This window comes from Strix aluco, chromosome 29, assembly GCF_031877795.1.
Source record: "Strix aluco isolate bStrAlu1 chromosome 29, bStrAlu1.hap1, whole genome shotgun sequence".
In the NCBI taxonomy this organism is placed as follows: Eukaryota; Metazoa; Chordata; class Aves; order Strigiformes; family Strigidae; genus Strix; species Strix aluco.
The window spans coordinates 3,618,209-3,644,760 of NC_133959.1; the positions used below are offsets into that span (position 1 = coordinate 3,618,209).

The 26,552-nt window shown below is 44.8% G+C and overlaps 1 protein-coding gene across 1 annotated transcript in view; it reads right to left on the reverse strand.

The window, feature by feature from the left end:
* Positions 1–26,552, reverse strand: part of LOC141916199 (fibrillin-2-like) — a 113,698-nt gene that overhangs the window by 85,176 nt on the left and 1,970 nt on the right. Inside the window, exons 2-5 of the mRNA XM_074808453.1 lie at positions 10,077–10,159; positions 7,754–7,852; positions 2,515–2,610; positions 361–456 (exon numbers count right to left, since the gene is read on the reverse strand). Of these exons, the coding sequence (XP_074664554.1) occupies positions 361–456; positions 2,515–2,610; positions 7,754–7,852; positions 10,077–10,159 (374 nt within the window). The remainder of the gene's footprint in view (positions 1–360; positions 457–2,514; positions 2,611–7,753; positions 7,853–10,076; positions 10,160–26,552) is intronic.

Here is a 26,552-nt window from a genome sequence, read left to right on the forward strand (position 1 = left end):
TAAGCCACTCCCAGGTTATCCATTTTCCAGGGAAATGCACAAGAGAAAAATAACCTTTTTGTACTCAGCGCGGGAGTTTATTGATGTTTAACAAACAGCTACCAGGGGCCACGTGTGGAAAGAAGGATCCAGAGACACTGAACAGCCGTGCAGCCAGCAGGCACTTCACATCCCGCACGTGTAATAACCAGGGACCCCAGGAAGTGCTTTGGGCATGAGGTTGTCATCACAGGCTGTATCATCAGGCAGAGGAATTGAGCGGAAATTCACATAAAATGGAGTCTCTTTAATACACATACTTAAATATACAACTCCTGATCCTATGCTCTGTCAGTGATAATATGAAAATGTGTTCCTTACCTCTCTCACACTGGGGACCAGTGAATCCATAGACACAAGCACAACGGTTTGGCCCGATGCATCGACCTCCATTCTGACAGCCATTTTCACAGACAGCTGTTTTGAAATAGAAAAAGAAATCAGTGATTTCTGCTCTTAGGGACACAACAGTGTGAGATGTGTAGTGCTGGCAGGGCTTGGAATATCACCTACTTTGTGTTGTTCACCCATCAGGAATCTCCTCCATGTAGTGAACATACAGAGAAAAGTCTGATATTTTTTCCTGGAAAATTAGTTCCTGTTTATGAATGAACCCATTTATAAAAAGGCTATAAACTCTTATTTCACTTGAGAGGATTTCCTGTGCTCTGGAATCTCAGTTCATTCAGGTCAGCATTGGGATTTAAATGTCAAGGTCAAGATGAACTGATACAAATGAGAAAGTGCATAAAGGCAAATGTTTAATGTATGACAACAGTGAAACGTGAGGAGAGGAGACTTGTTTGCCGTTTAATCCCACGTACCCAAAGCAAAGAAGAACTGGTCTGATCAGCACACAAGTATTCATTGACTTAAAATTAGACCTGCTACCCTTAGTTGAAAAACTGCAGTCAATAGTCTAGGACTGAAGTCAAAAGAGCAGGTTGCTGATTAGGTCCTGGACGCAGACTAAGCTAATTGAACAGGGTGTAGGAACACTTCTGCACATGACATGAGCAACTGCTGGTTGTGACAGATGCCGTTGACCTATTAAAATCTCAGCAGCTGTAATGACTAATGAGAGGAGCAGTGCTATGACTCTTCCTAAAGGTCCAATACAGAGCTGCACTCTCCGAGCTACTCAGTTGCCCAACACTGGCACGTTGAAGATGAGAATATAATCTCATGAAAGGTGAAGTCCACAGCAATCTTGAAGGATACGTCAGTGTGGCCCTCGCTGCTCTAGTGCCAAGCTCTGAGCTGCAGAGAGGCCAGGTACTGCTGCACTTCACAGACTTCAAAGGCTACACCCATCGCAGAGCTGAGGAAGCCGAAATCTGCTCTGCTGGGATGCTGCCAGTGGGACTCTCCATTGTTCCCCACCCTGTCAGTGATGTCTTGCCAATATCTGAACCATTATGAAAGCTCTACTGAGGATATTATAGGTGGAGCTGGTAGCAGCACATAATTACGGTTGCCTAGCGCGTTCCATTATAAGCCCCGGGTTGCTGTTACTTATAATTTTCCCAAGCTTTAGCTGTTCAGAATTAAATTTTCCATATGGTGTGTCTGCATTTAGTTGAACTTTTTGGAAAGTTTCAGCAAAAATGAATCAGTCATAGCTGAGGATAAGTTTAGGAGAAATATGGTGTTTTGCCCATCTTTAAAAAAATTTCTCATAGACTTCACTGAGAACTTTAGTGATTCTCACATTGATACAGGGATTTGAAATTTGCCTGGAAAGTTCCATTTGACCAGAGATTCTTTCAAAACTATTGTGCATACTTGCTTACCAGACATTTCTTAAAGATGGCACCTAAGTTGTTTGGTTGTTAATTCTACAATGTGCGTGAGCAACGATTTAAAATTTCATGGGAAAGTAGGGGAAAAATTAAATTTCTCCCTATTAAAGCTATAGGTGCTTTGACAAAATAGAAAACCAAGTCATAGAAAACACTGAAAAATTTCTTTCAATTACTATATTGAAGTTTCCCTATAGAAAGTCAGTGTTGTCAAATAAACAGAAGTAAAAATTGAACCCCCTCCAACGTAATTAGGTGTAATTTATAATGAAAAAATGTTGGTTTGTTTGGAGTATTTTGGTTTTCTTCTAATTGAAAGAAGACATCATTTGAGCTAAAATGAAGGTTTCCCACAAAAAGCCCATTCCAAGAGAATATGCTGTTTGTCTAAAAATATTTACAGAGAAATGATATCTAATATATTTATATTTGTATCTGTATTTATATATATATATTTACGGTGAAATTATATCTCTTTTATATATATCTCTCTATAGATATATGTCTACACCCCCTAACGAGCGCGGGTTGAGATTCCAACGGAGAGGAGACTGTAGTGATGCCACCAAAGAGCAACCAGTGCGTGCCAGGTGACCTCTCTAGCCATGAGGTGGCATGACCCTCGCCTCGCCCTTCGGCTCACGTGTAGACCGCAGGCGGGGCAGGTACTTACGCTGTCCACAGTACGTTCCAGTATAGCCTTTCTGACAGAGGCAGGACTCCTCATTGCAGCTCCCACCGTTCATGCATCTCACATTGCAGGTTTGGACTGTGGAGAAGAGCAGGGAAATATTACGTGACGATGCAGCTGTGGCAGGAGGTGAACACCTCACGGGTCAGGGATGCTCGAAAACTTCCTGTCTCGGGGCAGAATCTAAGGGTGGTGTTTAGTGTCAAAGTCCTTCAAGTTAAATGGAGACACCGCTGACTTCCCGTGGTAGATATAAGCCCATGGTGTGGTTAAAGGCTTGCACTTTTACGGAGGTATACTTACCTCAGAGTGGCTTACAGAATTAAATACCATAGTCCGTTCTTTATTCCCTAGACGTATGTTTTTATCAGTCCTGTAACTGGTAGCACTGAACTGTTCCAACAGGGAAAAGCCACGAACACGATGGGCAGTGTGAAACTAGGAGCAGTTTAGTGGATGTAATTCTTTAAGTCCATCTCATACAGGGCAAGGTATCATTGTTCTCTTACGGCAAACAGCTTTTAGAGTAACATAAATAGACCTCGTTCCACAGAAACCAAAGACACTCACTCATTTAGACTAGATATTAGGAAGGATTTCTTTCCAGAAGGGGCTGTTGGGCGTTGGAATGGGCTGCCCAGGGCAGGGGGGGAGTCCCCATCCCTGGAGGGGTTGAAGAGTCGGGTTGACCCAGCGCTGAGGGATCTGGTGTAGTTGGGATCTGTCAGTGCTGGGTTAATGGTTGGACCAGATGATCTTCAAGGTCCCTTCCAACCTGGATGATTCTGTGATTCTACTTCATTAAGGAATCTACCTTGATTAAACATCTGCAGCTTTGCCCTTTCCACAGGACGTCCCGCCATAGCTCATGTGACTGCAGATAAGGTCATATTTCCTGGTATCTCCCTTTCTTTGAAAACTCTTGTCATTCTAAACAATTCTTTCTTTTAGGATATTACACTTTCCAAATATTTTCATACCCTTTTTATTATTCTTTTAGATTATTGCTCCATTTTAAAACATGCTTTTCACATTCTGGGCTGTCTAATCTTTAAAATGCCTTCGTATTAAAAGACCTACAAGATGTTTGGGGGGATAGAATTTCTTCGGTGGAGGAAAACCATCAACTTTTAAGATATTTCTCTTCCTTTCACAATTACTATGTGGCCTTATTGGTGAGATTCATTTAATATGAGAGGGGATTTTTAATAAATCTGAAAAGAAATGCACGTATCATCTATTTTTTCTCTGTCAGAGTTCAGCTTTCACACTAGATTAGGACATGCTGAATGTGACTAAGGCACTGTAGGAAAACAATAGCAATAAATAAGAGCCGGGAAGTTTTATACTCATCTGGACACAGAGCCAGAATTGGCTTTAACTGTTTCATCACTATTCAATGTTTAAGGAATGTGGTATTAAAGTAGAAGAGCTCAAAAAGTGGGGGGGGTTACTGTTAAACGTTGTTACAAATATGGGTCAAATAGCTTTCATTCTTTACTGAAACGCCTGGGACAATGCATTCTTCCTTTGTAAGATGTGACAACTCACATTGCAAGTGCCTGAGGTTATAGCAAGTTATGTGAAAACTGCTTTTCAGCATGTACACCACAGTTCACGTCTGCCAGGGATAGGAGGGGCTGTGACTTGGCAGCTTGATGAAGGTGGGGCTGGAGAGTGCATATGTGAGTGGATGCTCAGCTGTGACTTGTGTCTTCTCTAGGCATCCAACACCAGTTCCAAGCAGAGAGGAGTTGGGGCCAGTACAAGTGAAATGTCTGTCCAAAAGGTAGTAGGACTCAGAAGTGTCCAATAGGGATAATTATATGGTTGACGCCTTGTTCATAGGAAGCCTAAAAGGAAGGAAGAGCGAAATGGGAAGTCTCAGAGCTTCGCGTTCAAAATGCTCAGCACACGTGCTGTACATTTAATCCATGCATTGCTAGCGTGGTTTGAATTAGTCATGATGTCTACTATCCTTCCCACTGCTCTATGGCCAGAGATTAGGCCAAATTTAGATGAAAGCTTAATCATTAAGGAAACTAAGCTTGAGGCTTCAAAGCGTTGCCGAGATTGTCAGACATAAAACCAGTCTCTCTGGGGAAAGGCTCTGCTTCCAGCACGTGCTTACCCTACACCCCTCACTACAATTAATCAGCCCTGGGAAAGCAATTAGACACAGCAAATCTGGGAGGGCTGCCCAAGGACAGAGGGAGCTAGGAAGCGTCTGTCCGTCAGAGCTGTCCATCTGTCGGAGCTCTTCCCTACACAGCATCCTGAGGCTCCCAGTCAACGCGTTCAGCAAGGGGTAAGGTTTAGTGAAGCTGAGAAATTTTGAGAGTTCAGGGTCTGGACATAAGAAGAGCCCTGATGCTCATCCAGAAACTTTCCAACTAATTGGCAAAGACTGTTCCTGGACCTGCACAAAGCAGGTCCCGTTTCTCACTTCTGCCACGATCCCAAACGCCCTGAGGTCCTGTCACCATCTGACTGATCTCCAAGGCTGGCACTATTAGAACCCACTGCAGATTTGGAGTGCAGAAGAACATCTTTCAACCAAGAATTTAAAGGCCTGTTACGCTTTGTCAGGATTTTCCAGGGTAGCAGAGACTAAAATTCTAGGAAAAAGAGAATGACAGCTCGCCCTAGTTAACTTTTCCCATGATTGGATTGGATTAGTTCTACAACTTACTTTAAAGGATCAGTGGCTGCAGCTGTTCTGCCAGCCATCAGTAGTGGAGTTTGCAGGCAGGTTTTCTGTCTGCTTATTGACTACTACTATCTAAACAGTCACTTGCAAATTACTCCTAAAATATCTTTACTCCCTGAAGTAGGAAACCAAGTTTTTGTTATGACAGAGAGAGGCAGAGTGGCTTTTATTGCCTCTGGAATGCACAATTTGTCTGCTTTACCTCCCTGAAGCATTCATGATAAATGCAGATCCAAACATCCCCACAATGAATGCCAGATTTGATGAAGCCCCTGCAGAGGAACTTACCCCCCTCGAGCGCATGCTGAAATCCACCCGAGGCTCAGGGGAATGCCAGGTCTGTGCCCAAATGTATATACTGCTTACAGCATTCCTCACATTCCTCTGTGATTGCTAACATATGGACCCTCACTCCAGAAACTTTTGTGTCTCCAGCACCTTCCTCTCAGCAAAGCACAGGGAAGGGCTGAGAGCAGCGCACACACAGGCTCTGGTGCTGAGCACCGCTGGGGACATCTGCAAGGCTGTAGCACAACGTGGCACTTTGGAATCAGATTCTGGGAATTTCCTTCTTTTGAGTCACACCCTGAATGTGGTTTTGAGGTTTGAGGGGGCTAGTCCTCTGGCCTTCAATCAGATGCCTGCAAGTCACTTTATTAACAATAGCTTGCCTACGGATGGGCGATAATGGAAAATAATTTTCTGGGTTGTCTCTAGCAATGGCCATCTGACACCTTAAAAGACTCCATAAAATCTCATTAATTTCTGCATTTTACATAGGGCACTAGCAAAATTAACCTTCTTAAAACACCGTTCCTTTGCTTGCAGGGTTTTTTTGACTGGTGTGTCTGAGTAGCACCGTCATGTACGGGTAGACTGCTTATACAGTCAGGTACAAATGCTCACCCAGTCTCATTGCTCACATCTGGAGATCAGGAGCACAGGCCAGCCCTCGCTCACACACTGCTACTGTCATTAGAAACAACTGAAGCCCTTTTGGACAGACCTGTTGGCTTGTGCGTAGCTGTGCTGGCTTACAGGATGGAAGGACTTGCTGGACATCCCCATCTAGCCTCCCTGCAGATCAGGCTGGCTATGACTTTGTCTAGCTAAGTCTTCAAACCCCACGGGGAAGGTGATCCCCCCCAGCTCTGGTTACCTGTCCCAGCACTGCACCACCCTCCAGTCTAAGGAAATCTTCATGCCTGAAGATCCCAGGCTTGAATGAACACCCCAAGTGGCAACTTGTGGCCACTGACCTCTGTCACCTGCCCCTCCTGAGAGGGATTTGGCCTCACTGCCTTGTAGCTGCACTTCCAGTAGTTACAGACTGGAATTAGATCCCTCTTTGACTCTTCTTAGACTAAACCAGGCCAGATCCATCAGCTTCTCCTCTCAGAACATGTGCTCCAGTCCCAACCATTTTGCAGCTCGCTGCTGATCCATCTTCATTTTCCCCACATCCCTCCTGAACTGGCAGCCCAGAACCAGCCACAGCCTCGCTACCCCAAGCAGAGGGGATCATACCTTCTTTTGACTTTTTCACCACGATTCCCTCAATCTAGCCCCAATTAGTGTGATCGGCTTTACTCACACCCCAGTGACTATTGACTCATATCCAGCCTGGTGTCTACCATAACTCCCAGGTCCTTTCCAGTGGAAAACGGGGCACAGAGGAGCAATAATTCGCTGTCAGAAAGTACACGAGACCATTAGCAATCAGGATTTAGATTCAAGCAAGAGGAGTGTTTTCTGTGCAGAGCCATGTGCTGCAGGGTAACAGAGTGGTTGCAAGCAAGACCTGGTCTTGAGTACGTCCCACATGGATCACCAGAGGGATATGGGAAATGCTTTCTGGATATGGGACTGTCACGTTGCTGAGTCCTCCATAGACTGTTTTTCAGAAACCTCAGCCACCCAATCCTCTTCCCAGAGCTTTGCAGATTTTTGTCCTGAAGGTCTGAGATGGGAGAACAAAGCAGAAAAAGTGGCAATTTCTGCATTCCCAGCTCTGCCAGTGCGCAACTTCATTGTGTCACTGCAGTTTGCTAAAACTGCTGGGCAATTCTCCCCGACATCCAAGTCACAGCCCAAGAAAAACTTAATAATTTTTCCATTGGAAAAAAAATACTTATTTGGTTAACAAAAGCAGTGACAGATTTCATTCCACTTCAAAGAACAGCCGGGGTGGATGGACTCTTTGGCAGCAGTGTCGCTATTTGCTGCTGTGAGATGCGGTTTCTGAGCTGCACCCTGTAAGATTTCTCATAACAAAGTAGCAGAAATTGCAAGCAGGTTGCCAGTTTTCTCCAGGTATCAGGGGCAGTGAGGACCCTTAGTAAAAGCGCCACAAGAAATGAAAGATTTTATGACTACTGCCCAATTCAGATTAGAGCCTGGCTGCCAAAACACAAAATATTTCAGAGATTTCCTTTCATTGTGACCGGGAAATTTTTAAGAGAGCACATAACTACTCTGGAGGGAGGAGAATCGCCACCAATGTTCTCTTACCTCCAGCTGAGCCACAGTTGGGAGAAAGTTGTCCATTGGAGCACGTACACATGTTTGGCCGTGAACAAAATCCATCACCACAAGAATTCCTGCAAATTGCTGGAGGAAGAGAAGGACAAAGCGATTAGCACAATGTGCTAGTCTGTGAACTTGCTGCAGATGTGGTTTTGGCTGCTGCAAGGGTGTGAATTCATCTCTTTTAAGAATAATAACCTGGGGAGGAAGCTGGGGCACCTCTTGAGGACCCTGGCGGGAGCAGAGCAACAGTGGGAAGGACCCAGTTGTTCACAGGGAGTTCCTGGAGACATCTTCCTGTTATCACAGACTGCGGCTGCTCCTGCTGCCACATTGCTTTTTCAGCAGCAGAGCATGGGGAAGGCACATTTCACTACTTTTGCCTGCTCAAAATGTTTCTCAGCAGAGACAAGTGATGCTCAGGTTGTACTTTTCCTCGAAATTTTTGTGTTTCCATGATGTATTTTGCAGTGCACAGTCTGGCATTGAGGAAACTGGCCATTATTGAGATGTATCTCCTGCTGAATGAGGGGCTGAGCCCAGCTCAGCCAGAGATGCATCAGCAGGATGTCTTCCTATCCATCCCCATCCTTTCTTGCCTGGGACCCCTGCTAATCTCTTCCCCTTCCTGTGCCATGGGAGCCAAAAGCATAGCTGGCAGTATTGTTCCACCTGTGTAAGCACAGATTTTATTAGAGCCCCATGAAAGTATCTCATCTCTGTGTGTTTTATAAATACAATTACAACACACAGTCCCCTGAGGACCTCCAGCCCAGATGGCATGTTTTACAGTTATGAGAAAAGTCAGCAGACAACCCTGAATGTCGCTAACCCTGCATGCCACTGAGCAGCTCTTTGGCTGTGAGTTCCTTAACCCTTCGCTGCAGCCAGCATTAAACTCAAGCCTTGTATCCTTGGTGGGGCATCCGCTGTCCGAGGGATGGTGAGGAGGGTTTTGAGTTTGCCTGTCTCTTCTCATGGGGAAAGGAGAGGGCGCAGACTCCATGCCTTACCATCACCTGGGGTGAAGTTGGATGCATTTAACTCTTGAGACATCACACCTCTTTACTGCCCTTCTTTTTTGAGTGAGCAAAATGCCATGGGACTGGTTACTTATTGTGTGCAAGGACACATCAACTGGCCTCATCACTCGTAATACAACAGACACCATTTCCTTTGAGAGAAGAATATTTGCAGCTCTGCACTCAGTTTTGTACATTTGAGGTCCCAGACAGCTCTGTATTAGGAAACACAAGGCATTTCTCTCCAAGACGACTGAGTTTTCAACTCAGTAAGTCAAAATTCCAGTAGTAAGGTAGAATTACTACTGAAATATGTATTACACAGGAGATCCCACTAGAGGTGCCAACTGTTTTCCTCAACTGGAAACCTCCCACTGTCAATTACCTTTAGGAAGTTTTGAAAAAGGGCATTCACGTGCAATTCCAAGTGTGCTCTAACGCAGAAGATTCATTCAGAAAGCTAAAATACTGGGAGATACAAGCATCCCATCATGCCGTCTGCTATTTTGTATGTCCAGGTTAGGGTTAATATCTCCAGGAGACTGTGTATTTACTGTGTTTCAGTATGAAACATGACCACATGCAGGTACAATTACCCCTATTGTCTCCAATAAGAATCTCATTTATTTACTCCTGAGCTGACTTTCACTTCCCATGGGTATTATCCTCCAAAGAGCAGGCTCCTTCGTCTCCCTATAGGTCGTGTCTTTAACCTACAGAAATGCAAAACATCAGCCCCTTAATGGATTTTATAGGTGTATATCAGCAGCTGAGAGTCCAATAACACTCTACTCCAAATAGGAAAGCTACCTGCCAAAACAGAGGTGTGATTTATCTAAACCAGCATCCTGCTTTGGATGGCCACTCAAAGAAAGACGCAAATTCCTGCTTGTAGACACTCATGACATCATGTCTGCAATCAGCATCTAGCTGTTCTAACAACTAACTAAATTATTTCATCTAAACAAGCAGCTCTAAATAACTTCCTCAGGAGTCACAAATACCTTTCCTTTGAGGCTAATCTTCTACAGCAGGCACACAAAGTGTCAAGCAACAAGGAGCACAGTGGCAATTTGGCAGAAGATAAAAGGCCGTGCACTAAACGGGACCAACTGCAACCACCCTGCTTTAATCAAGACGAGCAGAGATGAGAACTCCCAGCAATCGCTGCTCCTGTCCCAGCAGATTATGAAATGTTCTGTCATCTGCTGAAGTGAGAGATATGCAATCCTTCCCACGTAGCAGTTAGTTCCCTTGGTGCCCTTAACAGGAAAATGGATACTCACGGACAATGCACTGGTTCCCTCCGGGCAGCGTTTTCCAGCCGGGGCAGCAGTAGGAGTGGAACCTCGAGCCACAGACATTGGGTCTGAAAATTAAAAACAATTTTTTTCCTCTGTTTCTGTGGAGTGCAATTGGATAAATTCAGCATGTATCATCGCTGTAGGAGAGCAGTTGAATAGCTTCTTGTGTGACATTTCTCTGCCAAACTCCATTCCCTCACTGTGAGTTTGAACAAGCCATGTTTAATTCGCACCAACAGGAGCTAACATATGTTATTTTAATAACTGACTTCTGACCTCCCTGTGCTTTGGGGCTCTGATGTTACAGTGACCCTCTCAGGACTACATGGAGGAGTGAGGAACTGAGGCACAGCCAGGTCTACCCTGACACGAAGCCACGGCACGGGACCATACCCACAAGGTTTGACACAGCCAGTTGGAGACCTGCGTTTCCATGTGAGACGGGAGAGAGCTCGACACCAGAGAACCCTAGAGACCACGGGCAAGGGAATGTCTTGATAACCTGAACAGAAGGAGCACATCTGTCCCTTGTGAACGTAGCTTAGCCGTGCTGTTTATGTATAAGGTGGACAAAGTCCTGCTCTTCCTTTCTGACTCCGCAGTTAACTCCTGCACACTCCAACTTGTCCATCAGACAGGCTGCCCGTGGTTTTCTTTGGCTTCCTTTGTTTGTTGGATGGTTTAATCAATGTCACACAGCAAAGACGGCAGAAAACCCAGCCCGAGCATATCCCTCAGCATGGCATTTACACCATGTCGTGCCATTCTACACATCCATACATGGACCAACAAACTTCCCAAGAAAAATTCCCAAAAGAAAACATGAAAACCACAAACCTAGGTCATATTCATACTCTTGTGACATTGTCAAGTGTGGAGTTATGAGAAAGCAGCCCCTTGCAGAGATGCTGGGGCTCTAACACGGGATCAGACAGATGGGGGAAGGCAGTAAGAGGTTAAGTGTAGACAGAGAGTTTAGACCTTGCCTGGACCCTGGCCAATAATCCTCCAACCTCTTCTTGGAGGTTTGCTGAGGGATCACATCTTTTTGAAAAGCATGAGAATTTGAACTAACCAGAACACCAGAGAAAGAGCATACACTTTGGAGGTTTTCTAGTGAGCAATAATCCCCACTGTTAAAATTCTGTGCTTTATTTTGGGGTCTGAATCTATCTAGCTTCTACTTTCAGCCATTGGATCTCGTTATATCTTTGCTTGCTGGACTGAAGGACCCTTTGTTAACAAAGTCTCTTCGCCCAGTAGACCTGTGTAGGTTGTCACATCACCCTTTAATTTTCTCTTTGATAAGACAAGGAAAATACCAGATTAGTTTGAAAGGATCTATTGTCCAAAATTTCTGTATCCTCATTCTAATTTTAGTTAGTTGTTACATCAACCACTTCAGCAGATTGCCTGGGGCTGGTGATGGTAACTGTCATCATCGTTGCACAGACAGGATGGGATTATGTGAATGAATCAGATTTTGCATTTTCTGCTATGAAGTTTGGGATGTTTCTGAAACACAGGAGGTTCCACCTGAACATCAGGAAACACTATTTCACTGTGAGAGTGAGTGAGTACTGAAACAAGAGGTTGCTCAGAGAGGTTATGGAGTCTCCATCCTTGGAGATATTCAAAATCTGTCTGGACATGGTCCTGGGCAACCAGGTGGCCCTGCCAGATGATCTCCAGAGGTCCCTTCCAACCTCAACCACGCTGTGATTCTGTGATTCTACGTTCACTGTAATTCATTTCATTGTGAAACACACGTCCACAACTATTTGCATATACACAGGTACCTGCAGACATGGCTCTAGCTATATGGTGCATGGGACCAAATTTAGGGATTTGGCAGACTGGAGCAACAACAATATCCGATTTTTTAAAACTCCAGAAGTATTGCTTGATCTGTTTGGGGATTTTTTTATTCTGAAAATGTGTTGATTCATCCCTCCTCTTCAGCTAGATCAGCAAATTAATTTCATTTTCCAGGGAAGAGTATCTTTTTTTTTCCCCTGTTATTCTGCCACCAGCAAGGAACATGCATGAGGCAGTTACTGTTTCAGCTTCCCCCCATTTCTTTAAAACAGCATCCCAACCATTACCTCTGTGTAGAAACTAGCTGTGTAGAAACTGCTTTAACTATGGATGTTTCTACTTCCCTCCCGTGTCATGAAGTGCTTACTACAGAACTTGTCTTGCTTGTCCCCCCTCAAATCCTGAGGTCTGTTACAGTAGATGTGCCATTACTCTGTTTACTGAACTTGCCTTTGTCTCTGCCTGGAAATTTTGCCTGAGTGGGGGAGATTTTTTGAAGATTTTCTTCCTCTGGTTGCCATTCTCAAGTTCCTGCAGCAAGCCAGGGGTGGGAAGGCGCAGGGTGCTGGGATGACTGGGCACCCTGGGCACAAGAGCCAGTGGTGCGCTGTAGGACTCCTCTACCAGATTCCAGTCTGGATTTTGGCAATAACTTGTAGTGCTTTAGGGCAGTAGATACCTTTTCTGGCTGGGAGAGGGTAGTGAACCCCAGAACACCCCGAACCAGCTACCCAGGCATACATGAGTCTTCCACCTTCAGCATGACTGCACGGGAGATACACAGAAGACACGAAGCAAAGACAAAGCATACATACATGTGCAGAAAACACCCAGCAGACGTAAAGCAGATATGCAGCAGATAGACAGAGGATGCTCAGCAGATGTAGCAGAAACACGGTGTATGTACTGCAGCCGCAGCGAAGACGTGCAGAGCACATCCAGCAAACACAGAGCAGAGGCACAGCAGACAAAACAAGGACACGGCAGAAGTGCAGCACATGTGCAGCCGTACAGAGCAGATGTGCAGCAGGGATGCAGCAGGCACAGCAGATGTGCAGCAGATACACTGCAGGTTTACCTTTCTGAAGCGGAAGGAATCACAGAATCACAGAATCATCGAGGTTGGAAGGGACCTTGAAGATCATCCAGTCCAACCGTTAACCCAGCACTGACAGATCCCAACTACACCAGATCCCTCAGCGCTGGGTCAACCCGACTCTTCAACCCCTCCAGGGATGGGGACTCCACCACCCCCCTGGGCAGCCCATTCCAACGCCTGACTACCCATTCTGTAAAGAAATACTTCCTAATATCTAGTCTAAACCTTCCCTGGCACAACTTGAGGCCATTCCCTCTTGTCCTATCACTTACTACTTGGTTCAAGAGACTCATCCCCCCTCTCTGCACCCTCCTTTCAGGGAGTTGTAGAGGGCCAGGAGGTCTCCCCTCAGCCTCCTCTTCTCCAGACTAAACCCCCCCAGTTCCCTCAGCCGCTCCCCATCAGACCTGTGCTCCAGACCCTGCACCAGCTCCGTTGCCCTTCTCTGGACACGCTCGAGTCATTCAATGGCCTTTTTGGAGTGAGGGGCCCAAAACTGAACCCACTCATCGAGGTGCGGCCTCACCAGTGCCGAGTGCAGGGGTCAGATCCCTTCCCTGTCCCTGCTGGCCACGCTAGTGCTGATACAAGCCAGGATGCCATTGGCATTGGAGAACAATGCTTTCCCGTGGAAAAAGGAACTGGGCACTGTTTGCATTAATGACAAAAACACTGAGCTGGACTGAGAGCAAACTCTGAGGAACCCTCTACTAAGCAGTGATGTTCCCACGTAAAAGCAATCTTAGCTTCTACTCTTCACGGTGACTAGAAGATCCCTGAGCAGCACAGCCCATGCTGGATGACTTTCTGTGAAATGAAGGGTGCTGCTCTGCTTTTCCCAGTTCTAATCTTCCCAGAGCACACAATGACCTCTGTAAAAACTGTGGCAACTGTTTTTCCTTATGACCTGCTTTTGCCCAGTGCTATGTGGAGCCTACTTCACCAGCCCTGCAAACATAGAATCAAGGGCTCTGCTAAAATAATTTGGTGGTATGGTTGGAGTGGGAGAGTAAATCTGTATTTTGATTTCAAAAGCGCCTACATTTTCCAAAAGCCTGGGCAGCTGTTGCTTCTCCTGTGCTTCGAAGTTAAAAGGAAACCTTAAATGCAGAGCCGATTCTGCTGGTACGGATTAAGGTTCCCTGCAGATGGGGGAACATCTTGGGTTGCAGTTCCTGGTTGAATTAGGTTGGATAAAACACAGAAGTAGCTCGTACTGCCACTGATACTCAAGTGTAAATCTCCACTTAGATGTAGACATATGTCTGTGGTTGGCATCAACTGGGAAGATAAGCTCACTCTGAGCAGATTGAGGTCCTGTAAAGCCTAAGTTTCAGCCCTCAGAGTGCCAGCATGCAGGATGGATGCCTGGATGATCTTTTTTTGATATAGGACTCTCCATGCAGTGTGCGGGCAGCCCAGACAACTCACAGCCAGACACCAAATATTGCAGTTTGACTTCCACCTGAAACTGGTTGCTGGTCCCCACTTTTCAACACAGGGACCTGAACAGCTCTGCAAGGAACGTTGCCATTGACCTTAGTACACCCTGGCCTCAGGCTACTTCAAGCCTTGTTGAAGATTAAAGAATATTATATAGCCATTTTATCAGGTAAAAGACTAAGAGGGGTTTTTTGTCAAAATCAGTGAAGGAAGAGGTATCTGGCACCAATCCCATAGACTAAGACAGAAGAAAGTGGAAGCTGAATGAAATTGATAACGAGGTGTGTATTTTTAACTATGGTGGCAAGTACCACCTCTTTCTAAAAGACAGTCAGCCACGGATTTCATCAAGCTCTGTGCAGGGATCTTGGGAGAGGTCCTGGGCACTCTGTTACACAGGAGGCTAAACTACAAGATCACAATTGTTCCTCCAGACCCGAACCTTTATAAGCATATGCTAAAAATTAGCAGAGTTTCAAAACAGAACACGAGGGAGAATCCATTCTGAATGGGTTGAAATTAATGGTGTCACAGAAATGACCTAGAGGGAGAATGAAATTAGATTCCAAAGCAAGAACTCACTCAATAAGGAGAATGCTGTTTTGTAAGAAAAAAAATAACATCTTCAGCAAAGTTGTGACAAAATTGCTTTTTAAAATTTATAGCAGTTATCTCCATCCTGGGAAATACAAACTGGAAACCCGTGTTCTCATCAGCAAGAAGGTGTGGATAAAAGGCATGTCATTTAGTTGTTAATAGAAAACCGCAACTGTAGTTTGTGGTGAAGGGCTCCTAAGAACGGGCATGTCAAGGTTAGAGGAAAAACCATTTAAATTCAATACACTTGCCCACAACATTCTGGCAATCAAAATCCACAGACATTTCAGAACTATCAAGAAACTTCATAACAATCAGTCCTGAATTAAAAATCAAGAGGGTTTTTTCACCCTACTCACTCTCAGCTTTGCCTCCTTGCTAGCCAGCAGCAGCAAGGGGATCTTACCCAGTCCTGGACAGACATAGTCATACTGCCGAGATGGTGCTAGTGCCTGCGTGACTTTTCCTTTGGGTGTCAGAGCCACAGAGATAAGAGCTGACGTGTTTCTGCCAGTCCTTTCTAGCAATGCTTTCTGGCAAAGGACTGCGCTGCTGGTCCACTCCCATGGTTCAGCTGATGCAAAAATAGACCTGCCAGTATGAAGCAGCTCTTCCCTTATCACCTTCTGCGCAGCCTAGGGAAAGGCTGAAACAGCTCAGCTGCTGAAGAGAACTATTTTAATGAAAGTGAATATGGCCAAAAGAGCGATGCTAAGAAAGGACAGGGGGAAAAGCAGTGCTGGCCATAGCATCTTCTTTGCCCACTTTAAATATGCAATATGCTTATAGATAAGCAGGGACAAAGTAAGCAGGAATTTCAATCGATGGCACCAAATGCTGCCCGGTGGCAGTGGCTCCATCTGAGAACTGGTAGATGCCAAGAAAAAAACCACTGGAGCGGAGCAGAGCTGTGACCATCAGATGTGAAAATGCATGGCTCTTAGCAAGAGAAGCTTTTCTCCCAAATCCACAATGGAGTCAGAGGCATGAGCAAGGACTGGGAGACAGTCCATACCACAAACTGCCCACAGGCTTGGGCTGTCAGCCCGCCTGTGGGGACAGGACACAAGCAGCATCTGGCTGTTGCTACAGCAGCATGGGAAAGACAGCCTAGAGCACTGAATTGTTGACTACTAGCTGAGCAAGGAGCTGAAAAGGACTCGGTCCTGCCAATTATTGTCAGATGCCTAGTGTGACCCGAGCAGAATTGTACACATCGTTGAAGGTAGGAGAGGGCAGATGGCACAGCGTGTGAAGTCCAGGCTGAGAACACTTTGCAGACTCAGGTGCCAGACAAAACCTAAGTCAAGCCACCCCGAGCTTCCCGCTCACCCACAGCCATGTCCTCGATACATGCACATGAACACAGGTCTTTGTCCACTCCTCCAGCCATGGGAGAAAGACTACCCAGCTAGAATGAACTCTCCAAACCTTCTCCAGAAAGCTCTGCAGTCACTAAAGGGCTGGTTTGTGTAATAACTGCAGTGTCCTGCAAGGAACACTTCTCCTGCCATCCAGCAAGACCCACAGCTAATGAACCCTTGGCTACACACAGTGTCTGCTTTCCAGACAGCAGGAACAGCAGCCCAGGGTGTGTCTCCCCTGTCATGAGCAATCAGTGTACCTCGGTTGTCACTGGCCTTCAGAAGTGGTATTTCCATTCCTTAAATTAAAGGAAGACAGAAGTGAATAAAAATTGGTGGGTTGCCAGGGCTGGGGTAATTCTCAGAGCTGCTCTGGTCTGCACAGGGATTGCTCCCCTGGCTGCTCACATGTTCTCCTTCTCACTGGGATTCAACATACTAATTCAGGAAGAATTTACTATAGTTCATTACTTTGGGCCAATTTCCTGCTCTTCTCAGAATCACAGAATCATCCAGGTTGGAAGGGACCTTGAAGATCATCCAGTCCAACCGTTAACCCAGCACTGACAGATCCCAACTACACCAGATCCCTCAGCGCTGGGTCAACCCGACTCTTGAACACCTCCAGGGATGGGGACTCCACCACCTCCCTGGGCAGCCCATTCCAACACCCAACAACCCCTTCTGTAAAGAAATACTTCCTAATATCTAGTCTAAACCTTCCCTGGTGCAACTTGAGGCCATTACCTCTTGTCCTATCACTTACTTGATTAAAGAGGCTCATCCCCAGCTTTCTGCAACCTCCCTTCAGGTAGTTGTAGAGGGCGATGAGGTCTCCCCTCAGCCAAAGTGGAGACCCTTGTCCAGTGACTGAGATTCCCTGAGCTGTGAACCTGGAACTAGTCTGCTTTGGTGCATGCTCAGTGGTCCAGTAAGTGCTTCTCCCAGCTCATTGCTTTCTGTGTGACTGCTTGGACTGGGTATCTGCTGCCTGAGCACGGGGACCCTTTTCCTTATTTCCCTCCTTGATACAACCTAAAACTTCTTCCTGCTGGGTCAAAACAGGTCCTCAGTGCTGTGACTGTCTCCTGAGCACTACTTTCCAAGATATTCTCTGTTCAACGGGGAAAAGGAGTCCAAGCTAAGAGGGTCTGGCTGCACCGAGCAATGGTTCTCTGGACCAGTTTGAGTCTCTTGGTAAGGGCAGAGATGCCAGCGCTTTACATCTCTTGCAGGTCTTCTCTGTTCTCCTGATGAAAACACGTCAAGGTTACAGAATAGGTGCTCTCAGAAATTCATACCACTTTGTCTTTGTAAACTAAGACTTTGTTAGTAAAAATATGGCTTGCACTTTTACCAGGCCCCAGATGTAAGTCAGGCAAGTGACCAAGCACAAATTCCTTTTTCTCTAAGTGTTTCAAACAAAACACTCACTAAAACCCACCCTCCTGCCCTGCCAAAGTACAACTGTGCAGGCTAGTAGTAGGGCCAGAGCCCAGTGTTTTATGAAAGGGTGAGCAGCAACTTTCCCACCAGCACATGGGATCAACACCTGGCGATTTCAGGATAAGAAGCACCACAGCCTAACTATCCAGCCACAGACCTAATAATCAAGAGATAAGAGACTTGTTTCGTGATACTGGTCCTCAGAATAGGTGGGACAGATTCATCAGAGGAGAAATCCACAACTGCAGCAGATCACATCCTGGGCTGGATTAGGAGAAGCATGGCCAGCAGGTCCAGGGGAGCTATTTCCCCCTCTTCTGCTTGAGCACAATCTTCTAATTTTAAGAGTCCATTAAGCTTGCCCAATCTTCTCTATTTCTGTTCTCATCTCTTTCTATTCTCTGCGTATCTTGAGACATGAAAATCTCCCTCCTGTTCTACAAATACATCCAGTTCGGGGTGCAACAACTCTGACAACTTACGTGGGATGAATGAAAATTCCTTGGAACATTTACAGTCACTACCTTCCCTGTCCCTTACCTGATTTTCAGGTTTTTTCTGTCTTCAAGTTTCAGCATAGAAATACTTATGGGGAAATCAAACCATCCAGCAACAGATTTAGCCAATTCTCAATGTAATTCTACTTGTTCAGCTTTAGGAATGGCCATCAGCCCAAATACTGCTCTAGATTTCCCCAAACCATTCACAGTTACCCTTTGCTGTAAATTCACCAACTCGGCGAAAACGTACATGAAAATGAAAAGTGAAAATGCCAGGCTGTTGAGGATTTCTGGGTTCATACTGCAAAAAGGAAAGCTGTCTGCTATCCACAGAAGAACTATTTTAGGGAGGAGACATAGAAGTTTCTTTGTAGATTATTTGCAGCACCCCCCTGCAGCCCTCCTCCTATCATAAAATTCATGACTGTGCAGAGTCAAATAAAATGAATGTGTGTGAGTATCACCACTACACTCTCTAGTTTTATGTGACTTAAGCATGTGGCTTTTTCCAGGGACAATGATCCTACCTCTGCATCTGAGCTGGAAATTTTTCCTATAATTCAAGATTCTTTTTGGTTTTGATCTTAGCCTGACTCTTTGCTGGGCCCCAGGGATCATCTCTCACAATAACTGGGGGACACCATTGCAGGCATCAGTCACCCTTGGCCTCAGCAGAGATCAGCAGGGGGACAATAATTACTGCCAAATGTGATAGTGGTTTTTGGTAATGCGTCTCCCCACCCAGAGGGATTTGGGTTTGTGCCATGGCGTGAGAACAGATTTGAAACAATGCTGACTTTTGGATCCTTGGCCTAAAGGGGAACATATTTGTGTCCTCCTCATTCTTGACTGACCAGATCCCCCAAATGTACTGCAAGTATTTATTTCAGTGATTTATCAGTTTTACGAGTCTAGGACTGTGCTATCTGTATGTTCACTGCTTACTTCCCTAGGCCTGTATGTGTTCAAGCAGCGTATACAGTCTGATAAGTAATCTGCAAACGAGAAAGTAGAGCAATACCACTGGAGAAACCGGCTGTTCCTCCCCAGGCAACCCCCTATTTAATGTGAGGATGTTGACTCCGTTCTGCAAAGAAGGTGCTTAATCCCCCCCGCCCCCCCGCCCCGAAACATCATCCTCTTGAGAAGAGGAGGCTGAGGGGAGACCTCATGGCCCTCTGCAACTCCCTGAAAGGAGGGTGCAGAGAGGGGGGATGAGTCTCTTGAACCAAGTAATAAGTGATAGGACAAGAGGGAATGGCCTCAAGTTGTGCCAGGGCAGGGTCAGACTGGCTCTTAGGAAGGATTTCTTTGCAGAAGGGGCTGTTGGGTGTTGGAATGGGCTGCCCAGGGAGGTGGTGGAGTCCCCATCCCTGGAGGGGTTGAAGAGTCGGGTTGACCCAGCGCTGAGGGATCTGGTGGAGTTGGGATCTGTCAGTGCTGGGTTAACGGTTGGACTGGATGATCTTCAAGGTCTTTTCCAACCTAGATGATTCTGTGATTCTGTGATTCTGTGTTCTGCAAAGCAGCCCGCATCTGTTTAGCTTTTAGGAATGAGTTCAGGTCCCAGAGATTTCAAATACTTCTGGTTCTAAGAAAGGTGCAGAGATGCTAACTTTCTGTTACCACCAGTAGAAGCCACACACCTTAAAACTGTTAACAGCTATTTTGCTGTGTTGCAAGCACAAAAGTATTCAGAATTCAGCACATCCTGAAGCTGTTTGCTGAGCTGAGCTATGGATCGCTTTCCTAAAACTCTCAGCAATACCTGTAATACTCAACTCGGTAACATCTGTGGCAAGAGAAACACTTTTCTCTGATCTCACCAAAGCCACTTATGATCTCTCTCACATTCCTGCTGGAGACCCTTTACCTTCCCTGGCCCCAGGAGCACCCCTACCTCCATCCCCAGGGATAAAGGCGGTGTGAACTGGTGCACAGCTCCCTCCTGAGCAAACCCTGGGAGCATCACTGAGCATCTCTCATCTCTGCTGCCCAGCAGTGCTGACCTGATCTCTGCTGGAGCCCAGGCTGAGCAGCTGGGACTCAGAAGACCTTGACATAAGATGCTCGAAGAAAGCTGAGCCTTTCGAGCATCTGAATTCAGCTGTTGATCCTCCACTTCGGCTCTACATTTGGTTTGGGAAGAGGTGGAAGAGTGCATCAGTGACTGCTCCTCCTCCCAGAACCTAGGAGGGGCTCTAGACAAGAAAGATTGGGCTAAGTGAACAGAGACTATTTTTCCTTTGTTATTTTAGTAAACAGGAGGGAAGCCTTCATTTAAGCAGTTATTTTAATCTCTGTTTTTATGTTTTTGTTATTTTTTCTTAGAGAATGGATGATCGGAAACTAAAGAAAGACTTGACACCTAATTTCGCACTTTAATTAACCAGGAAAACACATGAGATCAAAATACACGCCTTTTAACTGAGAAGTTATGTAGTTTCAAAGAAAGTTACTCAGGTGTTTACTGTTTTCATTTTTATGTTATTAGAAAATGGGGAGAAATTAAATTATTTTTTCCAGATGGTTATTACATTTCTCCTTCTAATACATACTAAATTATCTTTGTATTGAAATTGAAACAGCATTAAATGGATCTTATTAATGTTTGATGGTGCCTCTCCCGTCTCTGTGCCCAGGGTTGAGTTTCCTACCACAATTCAGAGCAGAGAGCAGCTTTGGGTGCCTTGGGGACAGGCCATCTCAAACACAGAGGTGCAGTCTTGAAAGATTGCAGAACTCTGTATCTCAGCCCCATTCCTTTTCCTGCTGAGATGCAGCTGTCGGTAAGGTCATCAGCAAGGTGATGGAGCAAGAGAGTACAGTGAAGGGAAGTCCCATCAGGGACCTCTGTATTCCCAGTACAAAACTGCAGCTCCAGCTCAAAAATCCTCCCTGCCCTCAGGCAGAAGTCCCCTAGGACCCCTCACACAGGAGGACTCCAGACACATATATACAGAGAGAGAAAGCCAAGATGAGAAGGTTGCCTGGCTGTCACCAAAGTGACTGGATCACACCAAAATAAACCTCTATGCTTACAACAACTTTAGGTGTCCTGAGCCAAGCAAAGCTGACTCCAGGGTAGACACCTGAATTTTAGCTGAAATTTATGAAAAAAAAAAAAAAAGAAAAAAAAGAAAAAAAAAGAGAGATTGAAATAATTTTTAAAAGATCATGATTATTATTCAGTTTCATAAAAGGAATGAAGCAAAATGCAAGGGAAGTCTTACAAAGACTCCATAGGTTTTGGATTCCATCTGCTTAGGTTAATGCCAAGTTCAAGCCCAATAATGTTTACAATTATTTTTTAGCAAAGGAGGTCTATAAAATCTTATGTTATATACCTTCTCTTTGTCAATAATAGTATTTTTTTCCCCTTTATTCAGATCTTCACACATTTTGTGTAAGTGATGGTAGAGAAAATCCTTCCTTATTTGTGCACATTTAAATTGAAATCCTATATACCAGCAAGGAACCACAGAGAAGACTTGCCTTTGAAAAAGACTAAAAATGCAACTGATTTCCAGGAACTGCTTAACACTTTCATTTGGAAAGCAGCATTACCAACTCTTCCATCTTTTTTCTTTCCCTTAAATTCTGAAATAAATCAAAACTTCAAATACAGTTCTTAAAACTCCCAAACAGAACCCATATAACCTGTTAACTTCTACACCAGATAATCTTTTGCCATGCCAATACTCGCCTTCATGTTTCCTGCCAATAACAAGAGAAACCAGCCTAGGCCAGAAGTCCAAGATCAACCATTTCACAATATAAATCAAGACACAAGGAAAATTAGGAACAAGAGTCTTAAGTCAGAAGTTTCCAGCTGCTGCCTTAATTTTGTTCCTTCTGTTGTTCGTAGCATGTCATCTCTGAATAAATATCAAGGTTTACATGTGTGGAGTACGTGGACCTGGAAGCAGCCAAAATGTGCTCAGGGGGGTGACTGGATCACAGTGACAGACACTCCATTTGCATCTTCACTGAGTGATGGACGCTCACTCTAAACTCAAGCCTTGAGGCACGGAGAGGGCAGGAAAGCGGCAGGGGAAGGCAAGAACGCTCTGCTAGAGTTTGACCACGCTCTTCCCTGCCATGTTCTTCCTCATTGTTTCTAAGTGCCGATGCCCCAAAGCTGCCTCCGCGCAGACGGAGAGTCCTCTGCGCATGCATGAACACGCGTTTCACCGTCTTGTAAGAAAACCAATATTTAGAATGGAATAGAAAAGTATTTCAGTTGGAAGGGTCCTACAACGATCATTCAGTCCAACTGCGATGACATGTGGGCAACCACAAGCAGCACAGTCCGTTTCAGACAATTCTTAGTAAGTACCGGAGTCCTGTTGTTACTCTTTGGCTACATGTGCTTGTAGTTTCAGTTGGTGTAGTTAGTGACATACCCCACAAATTTGCTTTTTTAAGTATTTAAATCACCATAGTTACTGGCTCTTTTTCATAAACAACCCACACAATCAGTAGGACAGAATCTGGTTGCCTAAACTATAGGATTAAGTTAAGAAACAGGACATTTTAGCTTCCACTGCCTCTTAGTAGCATCCTCTTTCTTAGTCTAAACAGGATTTAATTTTCAAGCAAGTTTTCTACAACTTCGAGGTCAAGAAATCAATTTTTTATAAGGAATGAAAGCTGGACTTCTGCATTTAAAGGACTTCACTCTGGGACGCCGAGGAAATCAATACCTCTCGCTAGATTTACAGTAGCAGCAGAGATGGTAACACTGCAGAAAAGATTTGCAGACTCCCACTTAGGGCTTATTACTTTCAACAAAGTCAGCTAAAACGTTATGCTTGAACTTGGCAGAGGCAGAATCAGGGCCTGAATCATGAAACATCTGACAGTGCTGGTTGTGTTTTGGGCATGGGCTCTTTTTAAAGGCACATGTTTCTGATAAATCTAAAGCGAGAGTGAAGAAAATTACGATTGCTGCTGATCCTAAAAAACCTTTTGTAAGTCCTGTACTGAGATGCTCGTGGAACTGCAACGTCAGGGATGGAGTGGGATTAAAATGCTGCTGGAAATCATCTGCTCTCTGTGCACATCTCAGAGTAAACTGTGAAAGTGGTGAAGCTCGTCTCTGCTATGTCCAATCTCCCCTTGACATTAAACATCATCCCAGTGTCAGCTTCAGTTTAACTTGGTGCTGTGTGGTCCAGAATCACAGCCCGTGGCTTTGCCTCATCTGAGCTGCCAAGCTTAGAGTGGTGGATGGAGAGTTCACCTACATCCCAGCAACTCCTCCTCTGCTCGTGTTTTGCAGTTGCAAATGTGCCTTTCCTCTCCATTCCCCAGTGTCAAGTTGGAAAATAAGAAGGTGTCAAAAATCTATGGGAGAGCAGCTTGGAAACTCCTCATATTCCCCGTTCCCCCACAGTTCATTTAGACACCTCTGTCTTTTTGTATAAGTCAGAGCAATGGGAGAGGTATGACAAACGCCTCCCCAAACATCCTCTCTCCATCCATCTTCTCAATTGCAGTGGCCATTTCATAATTAATGGGCTTGACATAATTAGTTGTGTTTAAAGTCAGGCTATAGCTGAGCCTTTATTCTTACTTGAAAAAACAGGCAGCCATGAACTTACAGGAAATCATCCTGCCAGCAAACAGCTCAGCTGGCTGCAGACTAATCATCTTTTCTTTCCCCTTTGTTAAACACATTCTTGCTCTTGGAAACTGTTCAATAGTTCATTAAACTAATAATCCCATTCAAATCCTGCCTCATAAATGGATTTGTCAGTGCTGTTCCTTTCAGGAGACGGTCATTTTAAATTGTCTCTGCTTTAATGAGTTTAAGGACAGATTAAATCATGGCTCTGGCTGTGATTTATTGCTCCACATTACTTTAATAATTGTTATTTTTAAAAGCATTGATGAATACAGGCTTGTTTATTTTGCATTTATTTCATATTTTTCCCTTTATTAAAGGAGACTGGGATGGGAACAGAGCTCCAAATAAATACGTTTCCAGCAGAAACATATACAATCTTTCCTCCTGCATTGCTGAAGCCTCTTTTACCAACACAACATCTACAACTGTCCTCATGCACAGCCAGTTCACTCCAGATGTCAGCAAGGAGAGTTTGTGTTGGGCAGGTCGGAGTTACTAGAGAGCAGTTTCACGCTACGAGCTCTAGGATATTAAATCATTCTGTGTATTCCTAATATCAATTAGTACTAATTGACTAAAACTTCACACAAAGTAACTTGCCACCAAAAGAGAGAAGATATCCTGTGCTACTTGGGCTTACTCAAGACTTTCCTGGAAAACCCAGAGGAAGTTATTTGTGCTGTGTGCAGGAGTAGAATATATTAGGAGGAAATGAAGGAAGGAGCACCAGATATGTTTGGGTATTTGATTCTTCCAGAGTTGGGAAAAATTTCCCTAGAAAAACATTTGGGTCACACTGCTCTGTGCAGTTCTGGTGTGATTCTATTTTCTTTTCCAAGTTGTGATATAACACAATTTAGAGATGGAGGCAATCTGTGGTTCCACCCACCCAAGAGAAAAGAAGACACATATAAGAATAAATGGTAGAGCAAACACCAGATCTAGCCTGTCAAGATAGGTGACTGTCCTTTGAGTCCCCTAATGTATTGGTTGGTCTGTCATAAAGTAATTTTGGGTGTAAAAACATCTCTGTCATGGACAAAGTCATCTGTGAATGGCATGTTAACATTGTAAAAGGCTTTGAGATCTGGCAGGATAGAAGGTCTCAAGCATAGGGAGCCCTTCTACAAAAAACATTTATTAAACTTGTGTTAGGAAAACAAATTATTTCAAGGAACAAATAAGACAGGGCTACAGACAGTCCAGAAGCCCTGAGCAGAAGGTTTCCACAAAGAAGAAGAGGAAGAAGTTAGGACTCTGCACTGCTTCATCATTAGATCTAACCAGCAAATCCTCAAAATCTGTTGTTTCTCCCATTCAGAACTGACGTACAAACTTCTGAACATTCTCACAGAAACCAGGGGTCCAGGACAGTGGCTGGGGGTGGTGGCCCAAGGCTCACCAGGGAAGCTTCCAGTTTAGGCCCATGTGACACAGCTAAGCTTTGCCGTGTTTTAATTGCAGTTCTATTTCAATCCTTTTCATGCAAGCCACAGAGCAAAGAAAGTCTCAGAACCAAAGATGTCTCCGTTGAAAATTGGATTGAAATTAGTCTATCTGAAAAAGAAAGTTGTGGGTCTTCGAAAGCAAATGCCAAAGAAAATATCTGAAATGCTGCCATAAACTATTAAAATAGACACCGTAGATAAGCGTGTTTAGAGGTTCAGGTGTGTGTTTAGAGGTGTGGCATTATAGAACAGATGATTCCACAAACATCAATAGTCGAGAGAAGCCACCTGCATGCCTACATTGTAAAATAACACTAAATTAAAAAAAGACAACTCTACCTTCCTTTACATTTAAATCTGCACCAAGAAAACTCACTGTTCATTCATTTATTTTGCTACTACAGTGGTAGTCTGTGAGTGGATCAAAGCTTAAAGTATGACTTATCTGATTTTCCCAGAAAAGTGTATCAAACTCAGTTAAATTTGAGAGCAGCAAAGAATCCTGATACCTTAAGGCAGCAAACCCCAGGTCAGGGAAGACACTAATCCACAGCTGCAAGTCTCCAGAATTGTTTCAAACCAGAGCATAAGGACGAGGGACTAGTGCTGTTTGGGGAATCTACAGCAAAATTCGCTGGGTCTGTGGCTCTGCAGGAGACGCCTTTCACTGGCTGCCAGACCCATCCACAGCATTGTAGCTGGTGAGATCTGTAGCTGCTTTCCAAGCCCAGTAGAACATTATTTAAAACATCAGTCTTCAATAGATTTCTCATCTCAAGTGGTTTTCTCTGCTTGTAAAGTAGAGATTTTAAAGAGAGATTGCTGAAGGGCTGGAAATCCTGAAGGAGAGATTTGGACACAAAACCTAGGAGACTGTCAGGGTCACTTGACACAGAGCATGGGAAGCGCCTGGGGCAGCAGCTCCAGCCACTCTGAGTTTTGCCAGCTTCTCCTGTGTTGCCCACCATGATTCCCTCCCTTGAAACAAGACTGGTCTCCCAAGGGCCAAGAAACAATGATTCTTCAGTTGTCTTAAATTACAGTTGCCCAGACTTCCTTAGACAGACCTTACACTTATCCCAGTGGGGTTTTCTCTTTTCCTACAGCAATT